Source organism: Hemiscyllium ocellatum, chromosome 30, assembly GCF_020745735.1.
Source record: "Hemiscyllium ocellatum isolate sHemOce1 chromosome 30, sHemOce1.pat.X.cur, whole genome shotgun sequence".
In the NCBI taxonomy this organism is placed as follows: Eukaryota; Metazoa; Chordata; class Chondrichthyes; order Orectolobiformes; family Hemiscylliidae; genus Hemiscyllium; species Hemiscyllium ocellatum.
The window spans coordinates 45,463,283-45,482,798 of record NC_083430.1 but is presented as its reverse complement, the minus strand read 5'-3'; the positions used below and the strand labels follow the sequence as shown (position 1 = coordinate 45,482,798).

Below are 19,516 nucleotides of genomic sequence, written 5' to 3'. Positions count from 1 at the left end.
CAAATCGCATTGCTCTGGATCTGGTGTCACATGCCATCCAACCAGAATAAGGATGGTGGATTGTTTTCCCTCAAGAACTTCAAAGTTTTACTACTGATGATAATAAATAATGCATAATCTAGAAATTCCAAATCTTTTTGTATGACATTAATATTGAGTACAGACACCATGTGAGCCCAGTGCTAACTGTCCATCGGGAGCTGACTATCATGAGCTCTTTCCAATTTGAACTTGTTCTAATTTTTGAAGTACAATTAGTTAAGGGAGGAATATTTCCACTGCCTTCAGCATAACACCACAACACTTTCACTGCTGACAGACTGTGCTTCCTAACTGTTTTGAATATACTAACAATTGCTGTGATCAACTTTTCCATGGATTGATAATTCTTTTGTTCTTACTCATATGTATGTTATTCATCTTACACCAATGTCGAAGAGTGTGGTGCTGGAAAAGCACAGCCGGTCAAGGCAGCATTCGAGGAGCAGGGGACTCGACATTTTGGGCATAAGCCCTTCATCAGGAACAAGCCTCATTTCCTGATGAAATGTTTATGCCCGAAACAGCACCATACTCTTCGACTGACTCTCCAGCATTTGCAATTCTCACTTTCTCCTTGTTTATCTTACACCACCAGGCTAGTCCTGCACAGAATTCATCACACAAGTCCAATTCTCTTTTCATTCAATTAACACATTCAGTTTTGCAGCTGGGGCAGAGCTTTGGCGAGGTCATGAGAGCTAGAATTGTGGATGATTTTCATCCTCCTAGGACCATTGATGCGAGTTCTAGCAATCCTGTGAAGATTACAGGTGACATGTGTTAACTCATCATCAACCAGAATTAGAATCCAGGAACGTGTTGCCCATGTGGTTCAATACCACAGTACACAATATTGCTACCAACTAAAACAGAACAATTGTTGTCATTTTTTGGCATGAATGTCAGGATAATATCTTTGAATATGCTTCAAAGCCAAACAAGCTGATTTTTAATTTTAGATAATTTAAGACAAAACCACTTTTATTAAAAGAGAGAATGAATCTTTCTATTTAATTTCAATAAGATCATGATTACTACTGATGGATTTGTGAAAATCATATCTCTGAAAATGCCACTCTGAAATGATGATCCAAAAGCATATGACAGTGACTGTGAAATGACTTTCTTTCTTTTTCATTTCCCCTTTAACTCCACAAGAGGCAATTTTCTGCAGTGGATGTTCAAGATTACCATGACTACATTTTAAAAAAAAGATAGAAAATAGCTACAGAATTGATCAATAAAATGGTGAACATGAATGCTCTTCTAACCATCACAGATGTAAATTAGATATGTGATTCTTCATTACAGATTGCATTTACTAAAAATGATTAAATAACAATAAAAGTTTCAAAGCAATCAATTAATTCAGCAATGCAACATAATTTATATGATTCTGTTCTTCCATGTAGCTGGTTGATAAGATCAAAATAAATATTAAGAACATTTCAGATATGTCAGACTATTCCAATGAATTACTTTTTAAAAAAAAGTCACTGGAGAGACAGTATTGCAGCTGACTTGCTTTGACATTCTGAAAAACTAATATTTCAAGTGTGAATAAAATCAAACTAGCTTTGGGACAACTGAAGCAACAAGACGAAAATAAAATGTTGCTTTCAGAATGTTGAAATTTAAATTTTTATTTCTGTGGAATTAATTGTGTACATTGATTGCCAAAGAATTTTGCACAAATGTCCATTAGCTGGAATGTGTACATATATGCTGCACCATATTTTAATTTACATAGTTTTCCACCCTACAATCCTAAATGCTGTAACTCATACAGTGGTTTACTTCCAAAGACACCAGAAGCAGCCTGCTAACTTGCCTAAACAGCTATTAACAGTGAATATTAGCAGGCCATTTTGATTATCCCAGCATTGAGTTTAATTTGATCTCTATATCATTTATCATGACGGAAATGATCATTGGACGGTGAGTTAGGGCCAGTATCATAAAATTTTAGAATAATACAGTTCAAAAGGTGGCTATTTGGCCCATCATGACTGTACAACCTCTTTCAAAGAACAATCCATTTGGTTCCACTCATCTGATCTTTCTCCATAAACCTGCAAGTTTCTTTTCCCAGTATTTATCCAATTCCCTTTTGAAGGCTACTCGTGCAGCTACATCCACACCTTATTAACAGTGCCTTATTTTATATTTTATCCTTCAAGGACATTCTCTCCAATACTAATGTTTCCCTTCTTCAAAACCTTTGCTACCCCCTGCCTTCTCCCTTTTATCATCTCTATCTTTCCTGAATATCATTTACCTAAGAATATTACAAATCCAGATCTCTTTTTTAGATTAGGTATCTGTATTTGCCACTATATTCCCTCTTGACTGCTTTCAGCTAATCAACCTTATTTTGTGCATTTATACACATACAGGTAGTTCTCTGATAACACCGTTGTTGTATTCCCATGAAATGGCATGTTATAGAAAAATCCTGGCCATTCTGCCGGTGAAAGTGCCACCATCTTCTCATTGATATCTCACACTCATTTGATCTCTGCTGTTGAACCCACCATTTGCTGCAACATCTTTCCCACTCGCTCTCCTCCTCACCAACATGTGACCCTGACTGACCCTGTATTTCTTCCACACAGTCTACTCACCCCTCAGGATACCTCAACATATGCACCGAAAGTAACAGTGTTCCACCCACTTTTCTCTCCCTCACCCACTATGGGCAGAGTTTCATGACTCTGACCACCCTGAACAACTGACTGACCATGCCTAAGCCCCTGTACTAGTATTTCTTTTGCTGTTGGGTTACCGTAGTGATTAGTCACTGAAACATATTCACTTGAGTCTGCAGATATTCTTTAACATCTAAACATTTTTCCAAGAAAAAGAAATAGCTCTTAATACATACAACAAAGCCAACTTTCAAACTGCTCCTCAATGTTGTCTTTTTACTTAGTCAATTCCAATAAAAATTTACTCTTAACTCTTTTAGTTTTTAAATTAACAGATTGCTCCCAGCTTCTTGTCCTCAGGCTGTACAGACATTTTCACGATGCTTTTCCAGGTCCATGAGCACAAACATTGTACAATGCCTTTCGTGAAGTTTTGCATATGCATATGATCACGTGATACCAGTGTGGAGCCCAGTTCCCGACACCTCGTGCCAGGGATGAGACTGGCGTAAAAGTGAACGGGAATTTGCCTTATTAAGAAAAGGCTGGCAATTCACAGATCGCTTTACAGAGAAATTGCATTTAACAAACGCGTGTTATTGGTGAATTAACTATAACTAAAATTAATGGTAGTGGCGGAAAGCCTTGTCATATATAAAACTTGGATATACACTTGAAGTACTGTAACCTACAGGGTTACAGACTGAGATGGAAAATGTTATTAAACAGGATAGCTGTCTTTCAAGAAGCACAGGCACAAAGCTCCTTCTGCTGAGTGTAAATCTTTCTCTTTTTCTCCATATGGGAGTACTAACTAGGGACTTGATAGGCTTGTGGGAGAGGATAGTTATCTGTGAATTGCTCCTAGTGCTGTGAATTACTGAATAGAAACAGGATTCAGGTCATTACTTTTTTTTAGATTACTAACAGTGTGGAAACAGGCCCTTTGGGCCAACAAGCCCACAGGGACCCTCCGAAGAGCAACTCACCGAGACCCATTCCCCTACATCTAACACTACAGGCAATTTAGCATTCACCTAAACTGCACATTTTTGGACTGTGGGAGAAAACCCATGCAGGCACAGGGAGAATGTGCAAACTCCACATAGACAGTTGCCTGAGGTGCGAATTGAAGCCCGGTCTCTGGCGCTGTGAGGCAGCAGTGCTTTTGACATGTGTGATTTTTGACATTAGAAAAAGGGTTTTGAATTCTGCAATTTTAGAGACCGTTCTGTGGCTTCCAATAACCTGTTCACCACTGGTTTACACTTAAACACAATCAGGGCTAGATCCAAATTGGGAACTTAGTGCTACAAGGGAGTATTTTAACTAATTTGGCAGATGGTTAGGCATTTAGGTATAGAATTAGAATTCCTATTGTGTGGAAACAGGCTGTTTGGCCCAACAAGTCCACACCAACCCACTGAATAGCATCCCACTCAAACCCATTCCCCTATATATACCCTTCACTCATGCACCTAACCTATACATCCCTCAACACTTTGGACAATTTAGCACAGCCAATTCACCTAACCTGCACATCTTTGGATTGTGGGAGGAAACTGGAGCACCGGGGGAAACTCATGCAGACACAAGGAAAATGTGCAAACACCACACAGATGCCTGTGGCTGGAATCCAATCCAGGTCCCTGGTGCTGTGAGGTAACAGTGCTAACCACTGAGCCACTGTGCCACCCAATAGTAGTAGTGAAAAAATGGAAACAAAGTGCATAAAGACTGAGACAGAGTTAAATGATGCAGCATCAGGTGTGATCATAGGCAACTGATTTCTAAGTTAAGTTTGGATTGCACAGTCGGTTCTGCCATAACACGCGTTTCTTCAATGCAAATTGGCTATAACATTTTTTTTAGATTAGATTACTAACAGTGTGGAAACAGGCCCTTCAGCTCAACAAATCCACACCGACCGGCCAAAGCGCAACACAATATGATTGAACAATTTAGACCATTGTTTGCAGAATGCAAACTTTCCTTATCTTTATTTGCTAAAACACCATTTTGGTCTCATTGGTTTAAATGGTACTATTATGCGATTTTCCTATAACATGAGATTGCATGGGAATGGAACTATCACATTATATCAGAATAAACTGTCTCCAATTGAAGCCAAACCAGTATTTTAAAAATGTTAATCACACCTCCTTATTTCCTGCAAACTTTAAAACTTATCATCACTCATAAACCATTGTTCCTCCTGATTCCATCAGTTTCCTGACAGGGGATTTAAATTAATATTGCTGTCATTGTTACACACAACTGAAGATCAGACAAAGTGTATAAACACTAAGGATTTTGGGTAATCCAAGATGGAGGACGGGAAAAATTTCTGGCTGTAAGAGCTGCTCCTTTTTTTTGAGGTATTTTAGGTGTTGGAGGTGATTTCCTCAAATTCTAGGAGCAGCAATTACTGTTTTATATGCTGTTGCATTGTTTTGGAACTTTGAAAAAAAAGTCAAAACAACAGCAGTTTAAAAGGGAGAAGGGCAGACAAAAGAAGCACATGGTGAGGACAGTGCAGGTGAGTGAGAGAGAGAGAGAAAAAAAGAAAGAAAACCTGCACCGATACTGCCTTTGCTGTTTGAATTCATGTCTGGTACAATTGCAACATTTATGAGGCATCTGGATGAGTATATGAATAGGAAGGGTTTGGAGGGATATGGGTCGGGTGCTGGCAGGTGGGACTAGATTGGGTTGGGACATCTGGTTGGCATGGAGGGGTCAGACTGAAGGGTCTATTTCCATGCTGTACGTCTTTATGACCTAACCAATTTAGCTTTACATTTTTTTTCAGATTGTTCTCTTAAATTTGTTGCAATGTTTGTTGGTATTCTACACTCTGTACTACATGATCGGAAGCGTTTGCTTTGGTGCATTCAGGTAAGTTGAACAGAGCAGAGTTCCTCTGATGACTAGCTCTACTAGAAAAGCGTTTGAAAATACTGTTTTATATTCTTCTATGGGATGTGGGTGTCACACAAGGCCATTTCATTCATATTGCTGTTGTTTGGAGTCACATGTAGGCCAGACAGAGTAAAGATAGCAGATAACCTTCCCTGAAGAGCATTAATAAACCAGGTGGGTTTTTACATCAATTATTTCATGGTCACCATGATCATTTTTTAACCATTTGACCATTTATGAGACAAACATAGGTTGAGGGACAGATAGTATTGAGGAAATGAGGTTGCGGAAATACTTGGACAGGTGAGTGGGCAAAGAAGTGCCAGTTGGAATACAATGTGGCAAAGTATAAGCTTATGCACTTCCATAGGAAGGATAGAGGTGCAGACTATTTTCTAAATGGGGAAAGGCTTCAGAAGTTTAAAGTACAAAGTGACTTGGGAGTCTTAGTTCAGGATTTTCTTAAGGTTAACACACAGTTTCCGCGATCGCTGCCCAGACAACCGTCTCCACGATTGCCAGGAAAACCATCGCCGACAGATTCGCGACCTCCGCGGAGTCCACAGCCACCGGGAACAACACCGTTTCTGCCATCGCCGCATCTACTTCCGCCCCCCCCCCCCCCCCCCAGTGACGTCACTCATCTGCACAACAACCACGCCGCATGCGTCTCCTCCCCCACACCGATCTCTGCCCTCCCCACGCCTAACCCTGCCCCCACACCGGTCTCCACCCCCACGCCCAACTCTGCTCCATGCCCAACACTGCCCCATGCCTAACTCTGCCCCCACAACTAACCCCACCCCCCACTCCCAGCTCCAGCCCCACACCAGGTCCTAGCTCCCAGCCCTGCTGTATTTTCACTGTCCCTCCAGACATCCCCTCTCTGAGGATGAAAGATCAGTCCTCAGCAGAGGCCTCACCTTCATTCCCTTATGCTCCCGGATTAATGAGTTCAACACGCGGCGAGACCTCAATTGTTCCGTCGCCTTCGCCTCCGCACCTACTTCTTCAACCAGGACTCTCGCCCACCCTCTGACGACACCTTCTCCTGCCTCCAACACACCCCATCCAACTGGACACCCCGTGCTGGCCTCTTACCCACCCTCGATCTCTTCATAGCCAACTGCCGCCATGACATTAACCGCCTCAACTTGTCCACCCCTCTTACCCACTCCAATCTCTCACCCTCGCAGCGTGCAGCCGTCCACTCCCTCCTCTCCAACCCCAACCTCACCATCAAACCAGCAGACAAGGGAGGCGCAGTGGTAGTTTGGCGCACCGACCTTTACATTGCTGAGGCTAAACAACAGCTCGCGGACACCTCCACCTAATGCTCCCTTGACTATGACCCCACCAAACCATCATCTCCCAGACCATCCATAACCTCATCACCTCAGGGGATCTCCCATCCACCGCCTCTAACATTATAGTCCCATGACCCTGCACCGCCCGTTTCTGCCGCCTGCCCAAAATCCACAAACCGGACTGACCCGGCCGACCCATTGTCTCAGCCTGCTCCTGCCCCACCGAACTCATCTCTGCATACTTCAACACGGTCCTGTCCCCGAGTCCAAGAACTCCCCACCTATGTTTGGGACTCCACCCAAGCCCTCCACCTCCTCCATGTTTTTTGCGTCCCTAGCCCCCAACGCCTTATCTTCACCATGGACATCCAGTCCCTATACATCTCCATCCCCCATCATGATGTCCTCAAAGTCCTCCACTTCTCCCTTTCCCGCCAAACCAACCAGTACCCTTCCACTGACACCCTCCTGCAACTGACTGAACTGGTCCTCACTCTGAACAACTTCTCTTTCCAATCCTCCCACTTCCTCCAAACCAAAGGAGTTGCCATGGGCACCCGCATGTGCCCCAGCTATGCCTGCCTCTTTGTCAGATATGTGGAACAGTCCATCTTCCGCAGCTACACTGGCACCACCCCCCCACCTTTTCCTCCATTACATCGATGACTTTATCGGCACTACCTCGTGCTCCCACGAGGAGGTTGAACAGTTCATCCACTTTACGAACACCTTCCACCCCGACCTCAAATTTACCTGGACTGCCTCAGACTCCTCCCTCCCCTTCCTAGACCTCTCCATTTCTATCTCGGGTGACCGACTCAACATGGACGTTTACTATAAACTGACCGACTCCCACAGCTACCTATATTACACCTCCTCCCACCCTGCCCCCTGTAAAAACGCCATCCCATATTCCCAATTCCTTCGCCTCTGCCGCATCTGCTCCCAGGAGAACCAATTCCAATACCAAACAACCCAGATAGCCTCCTTCTTCAAAGACCATAATTTCCCCTCAGACGTCATCGACAATGCTCTCTACCGCATCTCCTCCACTTCCCATATCTCCACCCTTGAACCCCGCCCCTCCAAATGCCACCAGGACAGAACCCCACTGGTCCTCACCTACCACCCCACCAACCTCCAGATACATCATATCATCCTTCGTCATTTCCGCCACCTCCAAACAGACCCCACCACCAGGGATATATTTCCCTCCCCACCCCTATCAGCGCTCCAGAAAGACCACTTCCTCCACGACTCCCTCGTCAGGTCCACACCCCCCACCAATCCAACCTCCACTCCCGGCACCTTCCCATGCAACCGCAAATGCAAAACTTGTGCCCACACCTCCCCTCACTTCCCTCCAAGGCCCCAAGGGATCCTTCCATATCCATCAGAAATTCACCTGCACCTCCACACATATCAGTTACTGCATCAGCTGCACCCGATGTGGCCTCCTCTACATTGGGGAGACAGGCCGTCTACTTGCAGAACGTTTCAGAGAACACCTCTGGGACACGCGCACCAACCAACCCAACCACCCTGTGGCTGAACACTTTAATTCCCCTCCCATTCCACCAAGGATATGCAGGTCCTTGGCCTCCTCCATTGCCAGACTATGGCAACACGACGCCTGGAGGAAGAGCGCCTCATCTTCCACCTAGGAACCCTCCAACAAGGGATGAATGCAGATTTGTCCAGCTTCCTCATTTCCTCTCCCCTTATCTCAGTCATAACCCTCGGACTCAGCACCGCCTTCTTGACCTGCAATCTTCTTCCCGACCTCTCCGCCCCCACCCTCTCTCCGGCCTATCACCCTCACCTTAATCTCCTTCCACCTATTGCATTCCCAATGCCCCTCCCTCAAGTCCCTCCTCCCTACCTTTTATCTTAGCCTGCTTGGCACACTCTCCTCATTCCTGAAGAAGGGCTTATACCTGAAACGTCGATTCTCCTGCTCCTTTGATGCTGCCTGGCCTGCTGTGCTTTTCCTGGTGGCAACACATTTTTCAGCTCTAATCTCCAGCATCTGCAGTCCTCACTTTCTCCACAGAATAAAGAACCCTTACAGACCTCAGTCTATCCAAACTAGACTTAATTAAGCTGTTCCGAATATACACAACAGTCCCAATCAGCAAACCCCCTGAAAACACAGTAAAAAATGGAATAGATGCTTACAGGTTGAAGTTAGAAGGGCAGAAAGAGAGAGTTTAGCAAACTGTTTCCATACGGCTCACTGCTGAACTCCTCACTAGTTCTGGACTGAACTAAACTGCGCAGCTGGAGAGCTGACCACTCCCCTTTCATTATACAGGTCACTTCTAAAACATGACCACTTTGGCCTGAAGGCTCATCTGCTTACATAAAAACAAAAGCCTCTCAAAGCTTCTCTGTACCAAACTAGTCTAATTGGAGCTCAGCCCGTTTATGACCTCTCTGAAAAACTTTAAGGACACAGTATCCTTGAGAAAAGGAACAGCTTTTAGAAAAAATGGACCAGCTTTGTGACAATATGTCTAGTGCTGCTCCTGGCATGCCCTCCTGCACTCCTCATTGAACCAGGGCTGATCCCCTGGCTTGATTGTAACAGTTGAGTTGGGGATATTCTGGGACCATGAAGTTACAAATTGTACTTGAATACAGTTCTGCTGCTGTTGATGGCCTACAGCACCTCATGGATGCCCATTCTTGAGTTGCTAGACCTGTTCAAGTCTGTCCCATTGATCATGGTGATAGTGCCACACAACACGATGGAGGGTATTCTCAATGCAAAGGTAAGACCTTGTCTCCACAAGGACTGTTCAATAGTCAGTCTTACCAATACTGTCATGAACAGATGCATCTGAAGTGGCACATTTGTGTGAATGAGGTCAAATATGTTTTTCCCTCTTGTTGATTCTCTCATCATCTTTGCAAACCCAGTCTACCTGCAATGTTCCTTTAGGACCCAACCAGCTCGAACAGTATTGCTGCTGCTGAGCCATTCTTAGTGGTGGACATTGAAATCCCTCATCCAGAGTACATTGTGTGCCCTTGCCACCCTCAGTGCTTCCTCATGTTCAGCATGGTGAACAGCTGATTCAACAGCTAAGGGAGGATGGTATGTGGTAATAAGCAGGCGGTTTCCTTGTTTTGGTTAAACCTGATGCCATGAGACTTCATGGAGTCTGGGATCAATGTTGAGGACTCCCTGGGTAACTGCTTCTTGACTGTATACCACTGTGCTGCCACCTCTGCTGGGTCTATCCTGCCGGCGGGAGAGGACATATTGAGAGATGGTGATGGTGACATCTGAGACATTATAAGTTTGACTGTGTTAGGCTGTTGTTTGACTAGTCTGTGAGACAGGTCTCCCAATTTTGCTACAAGTCGCAAATTTCCATAAGGAGGACTTTGCAGCACCATTACAGCTGATTTTGCTGTTGTTGTTTCTGGTGACTTAGTTGATACCAGGTGGTCTGTCCTGTTTCATTTCTTTGTTGAGAATTTGAAGCGATTGATCCAACTGAGTGGTTTGCGAGGCTATTTCAGAGGGCCAGGGAGTCAACCATGTGCTTTATTACATGTACACTAGGTCAGATTAGAATTGTAGATTTCTTTCCCTAATGGGCATTAATGAACCAGATGGGTTTTTTTTTCTGACAATCAGCACTGGTTTCACGGAGAAAGTGAGGACTGCAGATGCTGGAGATCAGAGCTGAAAATGTGTTGCTGGAAAGGCGCAGCAGGTCAGGCAGCATCCAAGGAGCAGGAGAATCGACGTTTCGGGCATGAGCTCTTCTTCAGGAATGAGGAAGGTGTGCCAAGCAGGCTAAGATAAAATGGTCTGGCGACGAAGGAGTCCAAGAACCTGCATGTCCTTGGTGGAGTGGAAGGGGGAGTTGAAGTGTTGAGCCACGGAGCGGTTGGGTTGGTTGGTCCGGTGTCCCAGAGGTGTTCTCTGAAACGTTCTGCAAGTAGGCGGCCTGTCTCCCCAATATAGAGGAGGCCACATCGGGTGCAGCGGATGCAGTAAATGATGTGTGTGGAGGTGCAGGTAAATTTGTGGCAGATATCGCCAGACCTTAGCAAGGACATGCAGATCCTTGGACTCCTCCATCGCCAGACCATAGCAACACGACGGCTGGAGAAAGAGCACCTCCTCTTCCACCTAGGAACCCTCTAACCACAAGGGATGAACTCAGATTTCTCCAGTTTCCTCATTTCCCCTCCCCCCACCTTGTCTCAGTCCCAACCCTCGAACTCAGTACCACCTTCCTAACCTGCAATCTTCTTCCTGACCTCTCCGCCCCCACTCCGGCCTATCACCCTCACCTTTACCTCCTTCCACCTATTGCATTTCCAACACCCCTCCCCCAAGTCCCTCCTCCCTACCTTTTATCTTAGCCTACTTGGCACACCTTCCTCATTCCTGAAGAAGGGCTCATGCCCAAAACGTTGATTCTCCTGCTCCTTGGATGCTGCCTGACGCACTAGTTTCATGGTCAACATTAGATTCTTATTTCCACATGTTTTAGTCACTTCAAATTCCACTGTCTGCTCTTGCAGGATTCCCATACAGACTTTCCTCCTCTTCCCAATCTAAAATGGCAAACACCATACAGTAGTTTGAGCCTGTGTCCCTGACTATAGACCTACCAACTAAGGAAAACATCATATCAACGTCCATCCTGCCATGCCCTGAGAGAGTTTTGTAACTTTCAAAGAAATCACCTCTTATTCTTCAACGGTCTAGAAAGTACCGGCCCAATTTCCTCAATCTGTCCCATCATCCCAGGGATTGCTCTGGTGAACCTCCTTTGCACATCCTCTAATGGAAAGTATAAGATAAGGAGACTTCAACTACACACACAATATTCAGGCAGATGTCCCACCAAGACTCCATACAATTATAGCAAAACATCTCTACTTCCATACTCCATGCAATGAAGGTCAATATTTCACTTCTTCCTTGTTAGACCTGCACGCTAATGTTTGACAATACCCAGATCCCCCTGGACACCAACCTTTCCCAATCTTTCACTTTTTAAAACATCTTCTGTTTTTTTCTTTTTTCTGTGGCTAATTTCACACTGATTCACATTACATTCCATCTTCCATGTCGTCATGTGCAATTTTAAATCAAGTTTAATCTTGCTATTGTAGATTTTTAACCCTGATAAGTGGGAGGTGATGCACCTTAGAAGAAGTAACAACTTAGTAGCGCCGTAATGTTAAGGGCTTAGATGGAGAGGAATTTGTTAAGTGTGGACAAGGAAATTTTCTTATTCACTGTGTGAATGTACTTACTAGAGATTGAGCAAAACTGACCGTCTCTTGAGAAATAAGGCTGGCTGGTGTCAGTGAAGAAGTGTCGGTGGTGGGTGGTGGGGACAAACATTGGAGCCAGTGATCATAATTCTATTAGTTTTAAAATAGTGATGGAAAAAGATGGACCTTAGCTAAGAGTTAAAGTTCTAAATTTGAGGAATGCCAATTTTGACAGTATTAGGCAGGAACTTTCAAAAGTTGATTGGGAAAGGATATTCGCAACTGGAAAATGGGAAGCCTTTAAAACTACGATAATGAGAGTCCAGTGACAATATGTTCTTCTAAGGATGAAGCATAAAACTGGTAAATGTTCGATGATTATAGTAATTGAGGTTCTGGTCAAGAAAAAGAAGGAAGCATATGTTAAGTATAGACAGCAGGAACCAAATAAATCCCTAAAAGAGTATAAGGGCAGTGGAAAAAAACTTTAGAGGGAAATCAGGAGGGCAATAAGGAGATATGAGAGAAGCTAAGGAGAATCCAAAGGGATTCAACAAATAAACGAAGGATAAAAGAATAACTAGGGAGAGAATAGTTATATTTCAGCAAGGCTGCCTATGTGTGGAGCCGTAGGAAGTGGGGGAGATACTGAATGGGTATTTTGCATCAGTGTTTACTGTGGGGAAGGATTGGAAGCTAGAGATCTTAAGGAAAAAAAACAGCTATATCTTGAAATATGTCCATATTATAGGGGAGGAGGTGCTGGATATCTTAAAATGCATAAAGGTGGATAAATCCCAGGGAGGGGATCATGTATACCCTAGAACTTTGTGCAAAGCTAGGGAAGTAATTGTTGGGCCCCTTGATGAGATATTTGTTTCATTGATAGCCTCACGTGAGGTGTCGGAAGACCTGGAAATTGGCTAACATAGTGCCATTTTTAAGAAAGGTGGTAAGGAAAAGCCAGGGAACTATAGACTGGTGAGCCTGACATTAGTAGTGGACACATTGTTGGAGTGGATTCTTGAGGGACAGGATTTAAATGTATTTGGAAAGGCAAGAATTGATTAGGGATAATGAGGAGGTCCCGGTGTTGGACTGGGGTGGATAAAGTTAAAAATCACGCAACACCAGGTCATAATCCAACAGGTTTATTTGGAATCACTAGCTTTCAGAACTATGTTTCTTTGTCAGGTAGTTAGTGGGGCAGGATCATAAGACACAATTCATAGCACAAGATCATAGTGTCATGCAGCTGATATATATTGAACAAACCTAGATTGCTGTTAAGTCTTTCATGTTTTAGATTAGATTGCAGTTTCAAAACTTGCAACCCATTTTAAAATATGAAAGACTTAACAGCAATCTAGGTTTGTTCAATCTAATCGTGTCAGTTGTGTGACACTATGATCTTGTGCTATAAACTGTATCTTATGAATCTGCCCCACTAATTATCTGACAAAGGAACAGCGCTCCAAAAACTAGTAAAGGTAGACAACCCTTCATCCAAAATCCCGAAATCTGTAAAGCTCCAAAATCCGAAGGTTTTTTTTGTGAAGTTTGTAATCTCATTAACAAGATTGTTTGCCCACCAAACAACAGTCAACCCAACTCTACACCCACTTGATGCGTGTCACTCAAATGCGATGTGGGTGAGCGTGGCCCAGCACTGACAGGCCTCAATTCTGTCTCAGGGACTGTTACTCACAGTGAGTCTGCTGTTTATAAGATTTTTAAAAATTTCACTGTTGAACTGTCACTTATTCCAAAATTCAAAAAATTTCTGAATTTCGAAAAACAGCTGGAGGGTGTGCAGAGGAGATTCACCAGGATACTGTCTGGGATGGAACATTTCAGCTATGAAGTGATGCTGGATAAGCTTGGGTTGTTTTCTTTAGAACAGAAAATGCTGAGGAAGCTATTTGATTGAAGTGTACAAGGTTGTGTGGGGCATGGATAGAGTAGATAGAAAACATTTGTTTCCCTTAGCGTATGGTCAATAAAAAGCAGGCATAATTTTAAGGTGAATGGCAGGAGGTTTCGAGGGGAATGGATGGAAGTTTTCACCCAGAGGGCGGTGGGGGTCTGCCTGGGAGGGTAGTTGAAGTGGAAAACCTCATAATTTTTAAAAATATTGAACGAGCACTTGAAATGTCACAACATTCAAAGCTATGGGCCAAGTGCTGGAAAGTGGGACTAATACAGATTTCATGTTTTTTTGTCAGTGTTGATTCAATGAGCCAAAGGGCCTCTTCAGCACTGTATGATTCTATGATGAATCTGTATGCTGTAAATATTTGGTTTGATTGTTCCTGCTGATGATTGTTTCTTTTATTTATTTTTGCAGACTTAATTCATTTGATGGGTTGATTCCTTTTGACTTTAAAACTCAAGCAGCAAAGTCTAACTCTAAATATCTAGGTGAGTACAGAAATACCGAATTGAATGTGAATATGGGAAATGTAAAATAACATCCCAGTGTCATGTGAATTTTACCAGTAGAAAAGTGCCCTAGCACTCAACTTTAATTGCAGGTCTGAAACTGCCAATTAAAGACCACCTAATGCTCTGGTGAGAAAGGAAATGGTGCACCTTTGCAATCAGCAAGGGCTAAAATAGCCTGACCAAAGCCTCTGGGTTATTCATTTTGTTTTTCTCTCTCTACATACATTTGACGTGAATTGACCAGCTGAGTTTTTTTTTAAAAGGAGCTTATTAATTTTGCTGGATAATTTGTTCTGTGAATTATTTTAGATTACATGCAGTGACAAGAATAACAAAAAAAGTTTCTAATTTGGTTAAGCTTCTACATAATTTCCAGGTACTAATGGTGGTGACCATGTTAATTCTGCTGTAATAAAGTGCCAAAATGCTCTCCAGCTGTATCTTTAAAAATTTTCTTTCCATAACTCCATTTCTGAAACTGTCAATTTAAGAGGATTATTTTGTGCTGTTGGCTGATTAATCTCAGCAATTATGCTTTTCACTTAGCCTGCAGAGATGTCAAAAATAGACTATGAACTTTGAAAAAAATAACTTTAAACATAATTCAACAATCTTTTATTAGAAAAGAAAAGCTTTGAAAATAATCAGTAATTGAATGAAAGTGTTGAAAATACAAGTGGATCTGTTCATTAGTATCTGTTGAGGAAAGACAAGTAAATACTAGATATAGACCATCTGATAAAACTGGACATGTGTTCAGACTAACAATTTAAAAATATTCCAAACAGCAACTTATCTTTTTTGTTTACAAATGCTGATGATGCTGTGCATTTATAACAATTGTTTGTCTTTGTTTTATATTCATGCTTGAAGCTTTAACAGTTTGATTATTTCACAACAAAATAGTTTTACACTGGGATTTTTAAGCAACTCATAGGCAGGGAGCGATTGCTATGATCCCAGCTGATATTATTACTGGCAAAGTCAGATGCCAGAAGGAAACATAGTGTGAGAGATTATGTTTTGATTTGTTTTGGTTTTATCAAAGTGGCCACTTGTTGAAACAAAAAACATGTAATGCTTCAGATTTTGCTTTGAGAGGAGACAATAAAACTGCAACAGTGTTGGAATCCAAAATATACAGGCAGGAAGCTGGAAGAACACAGTAGGCCAGGCAGCATCAGGAAGTGGAGAAGTCAGTGTTTCAGGTGTAACCCTTCATCAGGACTGAGTCATGAAGAAGGGTTACACCCAAAACATTGACTTCTCCACCTCTTGATGCTGCCTGTCCTGTCCTGGAACAGTACCCAAAACACGACTTGTAATTTTACCAGAGTTCCTGCATCTAATTTTCAGACTGGACCTGCAGGTAGCTTCTTCCTGGATCTATTGTACAGCTGAGCTTAAATATACTCAGCTTTAAGGAACCACTTTAATACCGCTAGTCTGGAACTAACAATAATGCTTCACTCTAAGGTAACCTACTTCACTGTAATCCTTCCCTTCGCAGGAGCTTGAGTTTTTTTTACAGTCATCCTGTTCCAATGACTTCACAGGACTCTCCAAAATGCAATGTAAAACAGAAACCAAAGGTCTCCCTCTTTAAGCTAAGGATATTTTCCTTAAGCTTAAACATATAGGGGAAAAGAGATGACGCTATTAGTGGTATTATCACTACACTATTAATCCAGAATCCCAGGTAATGGTTCGATGAACCTGGGTTCTATGAATCCCACATGGCAGATGGTGGAATTTGAATTCAGTGAAGGCTAGTATAGCCTAAAAGTCTAAAGATGACCATTAAAACATTGCTGATTGTCAGAAAACCACATCATGTTCTTTAGGGAAGGACAACTGTCTATATGTGACTCCAGACCTACAGCAATTTGATTGACTCTTAACTACCCTTTGGCTTATTAGAGATGGGCAATAAATGTTAGGCATAACACTGATGGCAATGGCCTGTGAATGAATTAAAAAAAACCTAAATTCCCAAAGCTTCCAACAAACCTTAGGGCTCCGTTATCTACCTTGCTTGGTCACATATAAATCTAAGATAATCAAAACAAAATCCATCAGTGACATGCACAAACCCATTCACTCTAAAGCCATGCCTCAAAAATTGTTTTCAGGTAATTACCATGGCCACAGAAATGAAAAGTTAATTATTAACTTCAGACACAGAAAATATTCAAGTTACTAACTCAAACGGGAAACCTAGCCTTATTATAAATTAAATTATCAATCCCACAATTTACATCTCAACATAGTTTTCTAGGAATTGCTTGTGTAAACCATTATTGAAACTGATTTATAAATTATTTTAAGTAGTATTAGATGCTTGCAAAACAAAACTTTTCACTGTACTTAGGAACATGTGACAACAATAAATCAAATCAAAACCAAATCTTTCATGGGTAATATAAAAACGCCACATGATTGGTGTTTTTGACATTGCCAAACAAATAGAATAAGTTGGAATGTAAGTGGAGTAGAGCAGTGTGGGACACTGGTAGAAGGCACTATCTGCGAATGAAAACTACATGCTCTGGGCTTAATTCCTCAACCGTGCTTTACTGCAGATACCCGATGTTGACAGTGTGTATTCATATCAGGAAGACATTCCATTCCACAACATCAGATTGATAGCAAGGAAACAGTTGGCATTTAAGTAGCACTTTAATATAGGAAACATTTCAAGTACCTTCTCAGAAGCATTATTAGACAAAATAAGACACTGAACCAAATAGGGCGTTTTTAGGACAGGTGACCAAAATGTTGGTCAAAGAGACAGGATTTGAAGAGTGTCTCAAAGAAGGACTGAAAGTAGAATGGCGAGAATTTGAGTACCATGGGATCTCGAGCAGTGGTGGGAATTGAGTGAGGGAACTGAGATGTTCTCTGGGACCTCTACTGGCAAGTAGTGCTGCAGAGCAAGGGAAGCTGGAATAGATGAATAGACTCTTGCTGGAAAAGGAAGTGTGTCTTTAGAAAGTGGGCTGATGGGAATGAAGAGGAGTCAGACAAAGGAATTCCACAACTGAAAGTAACCCACATTGTGATTTCATAATTGTCAATAATTTATTGATTATTCTTAATTTCCCTTCCTGTTCGTAATGACCTAGTGTTAGTGAGTTAAAGAATCCTTGCTTCATGATCTTTGAGCTGTCCATGTGTGTTCAAACCTTTTGTTATATTTCTGGTCACCATTGCTTCTCCATTGACAAATTTCATGCACACTGTGGGCCAAGTTCCAATCACTTCACTTAAATCTCTTCCTGAAAGAACCTTGCCCCCACCTGGCTTTCAGTGGGACGCTCCACTAGTTAAACATCAGGTGAGAAGAGAAGGCCACTGTACTGGATGGGGTCTGTGTCAGACAGCAATGGTGGGCAGAAGTGTCAGCCTGCATGGGTCTAAAGAACTGTTTGAGTCACTGAGAATTGGGCTTTTTTTTACCTGCTCACACCATCCCTGTTCTTGAAGGCTCATTTCAGCTGTCTCAAACTGGTCAACATCAGGCCTTGCTAGAATGTTACATATCACATGCAGCAGCCTTCTCACTTAGTTTCACTCATGGAGCTGCCTCTGTCACTGTGAGAGAAAGGGGGAGGGTACCCATGCTGACTGTGCAATTTCAGTGAAATAAAATTTTATGTACAGCCGGGAACACCATAAATATCCTTAAGCTTCCACTGTTGTAGATAGTGGATAGACTGGAGGAGATATCTCAAACTTCATTTCAAAGATGGAAATTGGTGAGTTGGAAACCCAGATAAGGTAATCTGTTTCTACTCTCAGGAAGTACGGGGCAACTTTCAGCAAAGGTGACAATGACATTGGCTATGATAACCTGGCACGTCATGGGATTATGAATCAAGATGGCTATCCAGTAAAGTTACCTTACTATTAGATTCCACCCAATCGCTGGAAATCCAGAATCAACTGCAGAAGTTTTATATTGTTTAGATTCTATAATGCCTACGCCATCTGTATATGTGTGATTGATAAATCTTTTGTTGGCCTTAGTTTCCAGTCCATGTTGGTTCAACAGTCAAGGAGATGCTTGCAAAACTAGTCACTATCTTACCTACTATCACAGTTTAACTTTGAAAGTCAAATGCCAACTTTTCCAGCTGAAAGTGCAGGATACTGGACACTTTGTATTGAAGGGGGGCATTACTTCCAAGTGGTAGAGGAGTGGCTCTGGCCTAAGGCAGGGAGGAAACTATGTGGGTAACTTGGTCTGGAGGCATTCTATATGAGGTTTGTGAAAGGCTCTGCACATTTGGCTGCTCCACTCCATATTTGCTGAAGAGATCAGACACTGCAGGAGTGTTTGAGAAAGGCTGGTCAAGGTATGATACTTCATGGACCCTCACATGGACTCCAGTATCAGGGTGCTCCACCCTCGAGCAGAAGCTTGTCACATCACCTGTCCTCAGTCACGCAGATTTCCCCTTCCTTTCAGAGTACGGACTGATGAAGTTTCCTTGGCCTCGGGGCAGTGCTGTCACAGGTTGAAGGGCAGACAAGAATGGGCTATCACTGATGTCAGTCAGAGTCTCAAGCTAACTGAGGAATGGAACATTCTCGATGACCCTTGAGGTAGGCTATTTTCCAGAAGTTCAGAGACATTCAGATTGGGGCAGGGTTTGAAGAGTTTAACAACAACCCATTATGCTATTTTCAAATGATTGCCAAATTAGGTTTAGTACACACCCAATGGGCCACTGAACTTCTACAGTTTTGATTCCAGATCCAGTCCAAGTCAATTAAAAGTATAATACAAATGTTGATGTCCTTAGAAGACACCATGAGGGGGATGTAGCTAATGCCATGCTCCTTACTCACTTAGACATTTGGATTAAATTTTGACAGAGTGCACCTGGTACACTTTCA

The 19,516-nt window shown here is 42.6% G+C and overlaps 1 protein-coding gene across 2 annotated transcripts in view; it reads left to right on the top strand.

The window, feature by feature from the left end:
* The window catches only part of LOC132829954 (putative transmembrane protein 244), a 41,770-nt gene that overhangs the window by 6,040 nt on the left and 16,214 nt on the right, over positions 1–19,516 (top strand). The window contains exons 2-3 of one of the 2 annotated variants that reach the window (XM_060847381.1): positions 5,503–5,588; positions 14,517–14,590. In XM_060847381.1, coding sequence (XP_060703364.1) covers positions 5,503–5,588; positions 14,517–14,590 — 160 coding nt within the window. The remainder of the gene's footprint in view (positions 1–5,502; positions 5,589–14,516; positions 14,591–19,516) is intronic. The other variant, XM_060847382.1, reaches the window with a different exon arrangement.